The sequence below is a fragment of the Littorina saxatilis genome, unplaced genomic scaffold, assembly GCF_037325665.1.
Source record: "Littorina saxatilis isolate snail1 unplaced genomic scaffold, US_GU_Lsax_2.0 scaffold_1291, whole genome shotgun sequence".
NCBI classification, from domain to species: domain Eukaryota; kingdom Metazoa; phylum Mollusca; class Gastropoda; order Littorinimorpha; family Littorinidae; genus Littorina; species Littorina saxatilis.
Genome location: NW_027126607.1, coordinates 497 through 7,500, shown reverse-complemented (window position 1 = coordinate 7,500; position 7,004 = coordinate 497). Strand labels below are relative to the sequence as shown.

At 43.2% G+C, this 7,004-nt stretch overlaps 1 protein-coding gene across 1 annotated transcript in view; it reads right to left on the bottom strand.

Moving 5' to 3' along the window:
* LOC138955078 (acetylcholine receptor subunit alpha-type acr-16-like) overlaps positions 1-5,697 on the bottom strand; it is a 6,293-nt gene extending 596 nt beyond the window's left edge. The window contains exons 1-6 of the mRNA XM_070326787.1: positions 5,627-5,697; positions 3,392-3,478; positions 2,395-2,564; positions 1,889-2,034; positions 1,145-1,294; positions 1-614 (exon numbers count right to left, since the gene is read on the bottom strand). The exon at positions 1-614 is cut by the window's left edge and continues 596 nt beyond it. Coding sequence (XP_070182888.1) covers positions 416-614; positions 1,145-1,294; positions 1,889-2,034; positions 2,395-2,564; positions 3,392-3,434 — 708 coding nt within the window. The 5' untranslated portion in view covers positions 3,435-3,478; positions 5,627-5,697 and the 3' untranslated portion in view covers positions 1-415. The remainder of the gene's footprint in view (positions 615-1,144; positions 1,295-1,888; positions 2,035-2,394; positions 2,565-3,391; positions 3,479-5,626) is intronic.
* Positions 5,698-7,004: the final 1,307 nt, after the last annotated feature.

Below are 7,004 nucleotides of genomic sequence, written 5' to 3'. Positions count from 1 at the left end.
GTGGGGTAACCCCGACAGAAACCTCTAGTGCTGAAGTCGGCGGTACTGAGCGAGACAGCGCACTTTAACGGATCACAGTACCACGCACACCATCGCCATGAATACACGCAGATCAGTAATCGGTCCTGATTGCTCTGAATAGCGGAGAAAAAAAATCGACACCTTGGATTATGGTTAACAAGAATAATAAGATTCTGTCCAACCTGCTGACACTGCATATCTAGCAAGCCTACCAAGCGAATTCGAAAGCGCATTTATTTTCTGTTCAAAAATCAAATCAATATAAAAAAAACGGTCCACTGCCGACATTTAAGGGTCTGAACAAAGAGAATGATAATTTTCTGTTCCAAACCACACTTCTCACGCATTACTTTGAAAAACAATGGTTCGGGAAATCACTGACAACAGACATCAGTCAAGCTTTCTGTTTGATAACAATGGAGAATGAAACCAGCGGGTAGGGTTCTGGGCAGCAGGAATAATAGCTAACTCTCCGACTCGCAGAGGTATTCACCACCTCCCAGCTGCGGTTGGGAATGTAGTCACTCAGTTCAACAGCTAGATGTGACACGCCAACATCCACATCGAAGCCCGGGAACGTCCAAGACCCAAACCTGTGAACGACGCAACGATGAACACAAGAAATGCAAACTATTTAAGGAGGAAATGTAACGTCTGTTCATCTTGGGGGAGGGAAATGTAGCCAGATTGGCATATTGAGAGACCGACATGCAAAATTAACACGGACGGACGACCGCCCCCCCCACACCCCCCCTACCCCCGAACCCCCGTTCAGACACAGACACAGACACACACACACACACACACACACACACACACACACACACACACACACACACACACACACACACACACGCACGCACGCACGCACGCACGCACATACGTGTGTGCGCACACACACAACCTTCTCCTACACACATGCACTCACGAACGCACGCACGCACGTACGCACACATATAGACAGACAGACAGACAGACAGACAGACAGACAGACACGCTAATACACACACACACACACACACACACACACACACACACACACACACACACGCGCGCGCACACGTACACACACACACATTTCCCCTCTCCCCCCCCCTCCACACTGACGCAAAATAAGACTCACAGGAGCGTGCAGTTAAACGTTGCAGGAACGACGTCAGAAGTCATGTCACAGACACTGGGTAGAGCCACCATTGGTATCCATAGCACCTCACCACTGGGATATACAATGGCCACATTCTTTCTGTTCAGAATTGTTAGACCCGGGGGAGCCCTGAAACCGCAAGGTAAGTCTAGACAAAGAGGGAACTAATTTGTAATAATTTTTAAACTGGCGGATGTGGGAAAATCATCGAGGGTAAGTTGAGCAAGGAAGACATAGTCATCCGACATTAGACTGTGTGGGTGTGGGTGTGTGTGGACGTGGGCGTGGGTGTGTGTGGACGTGGGTGTGTGTGGACGTGGGCGTGGGTGTGGTTGACGGTGTCGAAAATAGGCCGAGACAGAACTTTTCACAGAAAATGCCTATTTGGTACATCACACCATTTTCAGAGCCGATTGAAATATTGAGTGAACAGAATGGAGCATAATTATTTCACACAAAAATATAATTATATACATACATATAAAGCAAACATAAGAAGTATATCTCACGCGTTATACAGCTCGATATCTGGTGTCGAGGGTGGGACACGGATACGTCCCTGGGTCTGCTCATAACGTTGACCCGTGTCCGTCCCGGCCCAGATTCCACTCCGCGACCCTAGGATTTTAAGTCCAGAGCTATACCAACTGAGCTACCCGCCCCACCCCCCACCCCCCCAATCATAAACATACGTGTAAAGCAGACATAAGAAGTATATCTCACGAGTTATACAGTTCGATGTCTGGTGTCCAAATGCTTGCGGGATCGACTCTGATGGCCGAAGCAAAGCCGGATCGAAAAGCCAAACGCGGATCCTTCCACTGAAGCTGCAGATAGCCAACTGTTTCGAACAAGCCGGTCGACAGTTCCTGTGACGAACAGAACACTGCTTTCAGCATCTAAACTAAACACAGACACATACCGTAATTGGTTGTTGATTAACATTGTACTTAAATAATAAACAATCACTTTTTGTTTGGCTCAGAGGGAGACATGTTTGTTAACACATTGAATCGAAAAAAACAGAAATCCTGAGTACGAACATAATAAAAGCAAACCGCAAGCATATTCTTCATTACGTCTGTTTCGCCTCTTCGGTCCATTGCAGAACAGTGCATATTTTCCTTTGCAGTTTCGCTGCTGATACTTACGACCTTGCCGATGTTGATGAGGCTGTAACTGATACTTACGACTTTACTGTTGCTGGTGAGGCTGTAACTGATACTTACGACTTTGCTGATGCTGGTGAGGCTGTAACTGATGTTGATAGACACGGGGGAACCACTCTCCGGACCGTCAGGACGCACGCGGGAGGACCGCTCATCAAGGATGCTCTCCAATACTGCCTCTCGAAAGCTTGCTGTTGATGTGGTGCCTAGGCTGGTGTGCCACACCAACACTGCGTAACACCAAGGGAGTGAGGCTTGGTGTTACAAGTACATGTATGATCAAGTTGGTGTTATTTATCCTTAAGGCACACTCTTTCCCCCGTGAACAGTTCCCCTCTTCATTTCAGATCTGGCCAGGGTTCTACATGGGATATGGCCGGCACCCCCCTACTTTGTCACGTTCCAACAAAATAAACAGCTCGGGTGGTCTTAGTGATCAGTGTTGATTTCTTGGTTAATTAATTTTGTAAAAGCGACAACTGGCTTTAAAGATATCATTTCATCAACCAATTCAAGCTCAACACGGCTAGCATTCAGAGAGTTAAGTTTTGGTATTTGACCAAGTGGTGGGATAGCTTGACCCTGTTGCTGCACACAGTTCCATTGGGGTATAATGTCCCCAACTTTCTTGAGAAAATTACAGATAAGGCAATCATTATACCCCTCCCCATAACAAACAATGAACAATTGTGCCAAAAAACTACAACAATTCACAAAAAATCAAAAACAAATCAGAAAACAAGAAAGGTATAAGTTACTGGAACATTCTTATTGACAAAATACGTTACAATCACACATATAATTATGGACTCAACGGTCTTTTAAGTGAACAGACAACAATTAGTCACAACAAATTATCTTGATGGAATTTTCGCCCGCTCGCAGGGAAGCCAAGCGAATGATATATTTGTGACTGTAACGTTGTGTTTTGTCAATAACAACGTTCCAACAACATACCTTTCTTGTTTTTTGCTTCTGAATTTTGGAACGTTGGCAGTCTCTTTGTTTTTGGATTAAACAACAATACAAGCAAAACACGAATAAAAAGAGTCTTTACCGGTGCACAAAACGAGCAGAGGGAGACTGGCAATGTTGGTCATCGTGGCGACACTGAAAGCAGGCGATACAAATCCCACAATGTGATCTGAAAAACAGCAGTCATCATCACCACATAAAGAGAAATGCCAGGTCAGTATGTAATTGGCTTGAACTAACAGTGGCAACGAGAGGGCAATTATGGCATACTTATACAGATGATCGTAATATGTTTCATTTTCCCTTGTGAGTGTGCTGCCTTTTGTTGTTGTTGTTGTTGTTTTTGGTGGTGTTGGTGGTGGTGTTGGTGGTGGCGGTGGTGTAGTTGTCGTTTCTGCAGTTTGCATTTTCCCTGGTTAGTTCGCCTTGAATTATCAGTTTTCGAAAAAAAAGTCTGCAGGATGTTTTTTTGATAGATGTGGGGTAGTTATGTCCGTTTGTGAACAGAAGCCTGTATCGACCTTGTTTCCATTTGACCATGTCGACGATGACGGCGTCGACAACGACGATGTCGACGATGCTGATGACGATGATGACGACGACGATGACGACGACGATGGCGACGATGATGATGATGATGGTGGTGGTGGTGGTGGTGATGATGACGATGATGATGATGATGATGGTGACGACGACGTCGACGACGACGACGATGATGATGATGATGATGATGATGATGATGATGATGATGATGATGATGTAACCCAAAGTACAAAATGTGCCCATGCACGTAGAGAGTCACCTGTCTAACTGGTCATATTTCTCATAATTTTTTTTGTAAAAAGCAACACCCGTATTATACGACCTGTTTCTTTTTCTCAATAAATGTAAAGGTCTTAAAACTGTATCAAGTAACAATTATATGAGGCTTTGCCAAAAGGTGCCATTTCGGACCCCATGTGTGTTTGGAAAGCAAGTGTAATTAACTGGATTACCCCAACATGTTTACATGTATTGTGCTTTGAAAAAGGGAGTTTGATGAATGCTTTTTTAATGTTTTGAAGCCTGTTGTTGTTGTGAATGTTAAATAAAAAAATAAAATGTTTCAAACATACACCGGAAACGGCCCCAAAAAATGTTGGACATTTTGGTGCCCTCGGGGAATTTTCGATTTTTCATGTCAGATCTGCATCACTGCATTTAATCTGCGTATTTCAAAGTCTATGCATGCAACTCTTTGTAGAATGTGCAACAATCGTAATTAGAACCAGAATTTACCGAAAAACTCGCCCAGTAAATACCCGTTTTTTTTTCGAAGGACTCATGTCCGCAGACCAACTTGTTTACAGGATCGATTTTCGCCGGTCTTGGTGCTTTGAATAGCCGTCATTTTGGATGAAAACGATAGTTTTGTATTCTAGGAAATAAAAGCAGTGTGCTGCATATGAGTCAGAATTTGCGAAGTTATTGTATCTAGCAGCTAAACAAATCGATGGAGTTTAATGACACATTTTGTTATTTTTGCAATTTTCACAAAGAAGTTTTGCGAGTATTTGATACTAAAACGTGGAAACCACTAGCTTTGCTTCTATGGCGTTTCCCGTCACCGATTCGATTGGAATCATCAGAGATTGCTACAGTATCTCTGGAATCATGGAGACGACGAGCCGTAACGGTAAGAAAATATTTTACTGTCTGTTCAGCGTAAGGTATAACGTCTGACACTTTGTATCGTTTGACACATAATTCTTCTCCCAACGAATTGAATTAGCTTTTAATAACTGCTTGCTACTTTTGAAGGCAAATTTGAAGGAAGAAAAATACGATCCTCTGGCCAGTTTTTGTCCCGCGTGATTTTAGTGACCAAATGTGGAGAAATCACTTATCTCGGACATGGTTCTGTTAAAGTCCGTGTTACGATTCAGGAGGAGACATTTATGTCCTTGTAATTATTGTAGTCAAAGCTGAAAAAATGCATTTGGGTTAGCAGGGGGAAGGAATATTTTCATCTGCAGGGTCTGTTCACTAGAAATAAATCAACACCAGTTGTATGAAATGATATTAATGGCTTCTGTGGTCAGTTTTGTTCCACATGTGGCTTTTCTCAAAATTGGCGTATCATGGCATATTATCAAACAGTACACATTTCCCAAATGCACAAACCATTCTTTTATTACACAAATGTGTTCATCAAAGACTAATGTATCACTTAAAACCAAAGAATAATCAACTGAAAAGGTTTAGTTTGTCACAAATGTCCAAGCACCCCCCCAGCACGTTTTGGCAAAGCCTCATATATGTATCAAGTGAAGCTTACCTGCGATGGCTCTGGGAACTGCGCACAATCTACATTCTGAAAGACCGAGAAGTATTATATATGAGGCAGGATCAGGCAGCTGTGTGGCTAGGGGTGATGGTAATTGTAAGGTGGGTGTGTGTGGGGGGGGGGTGTTAATTTGTTGGGATGGAGGCGGTGGAAAAGAAACTATGATGCTCCAGTAAATGGATGGCGATGGGTTGAGGCAGCGACACGTGGGGGAGGGAGACGCGAGGGAAAGGGTCGGGTGATGGGAGGGGGGGGGGGGAGTGAGAATTGGTTATTGGTGTGGAGGGCGAGGGAAGCGGCGCTTATAATGCAAGTCAAGCCTCAGGTCACACAACACTGTCACGGACATTTAATGACAGCTATTCTAACCGCTGAGGGCTACATTATTATGGGGGCGAGGACGCCCCCATTCTATACGGATAGTTTAGAGGTTGACCATGGGCAGCGCCATTTTGTTGTGAAATACGTCATCAGTTTGTGTACACAGGAAGTTGTGACATCCGTCACCCTATGGGAGGGGTGAAGGCAACATTGTTCATCTGTAGAAAGTTGTGAAATCCGTCACCCTATGGGAGGGGTGACGTCAAAATTGGTCATCACAGAGTTTGTGTAACACAGGAAGTTGTGAAATACGTCACCCTATGGGAGGGGTGACGTCAAAATTGTTCAACAAAAACATGATATGTCGCATTGTGCAGGGTCAACTGCAACAAACTCAAACCGAGCCATTCATACCTAGCTGTATTTGAGTGACTTATATACCCGACATTTTTATTTCTTATTTTTAGCACAGGTGTAGGAAAAATCATGAATCAAAATGTTATTTATTTTCTAATTTAACATTTTTTTTACAAATATGACCATGGTCTTTTAACCATACAGTGACATTAAACATTGTTATGTTAAAAAAAAGAAAAAAGAAAAAAAGCTTTTGTGCACAAATCAGAAAATACATTGTACATTTTACCTACAGGCCAAACAGTGTCTGTTGGCGGCAAAGGGCCCAGCAAGTTGCTATTTTTAGATCGATTAAAAGTTGTCAAGAACAGGCGCTTACATTTGGATGTGTCCACTGATAGTAGGTTTGGTTGTGATCAATCAGAATGATGTAGGAATAAAAATTGTATGACAGTTTGGTATGATGACATGTAATTCAAATATGCTGAAATGTAATATTATACATGATATAATATTATTATGGCTGTTGCCATGACCATGAACCCCAAGAAAGGTTTAATGTTATGTAAAATCAAAATACCAAAATCAAGCACCTACTAATCTGGTCTACGGTGCGGCTTGGACCTAATATGGATGGACACGCAACTCGCTCAGCCAGCCAGCGCTGCGAGACTTACAGCGGCCAACTTCG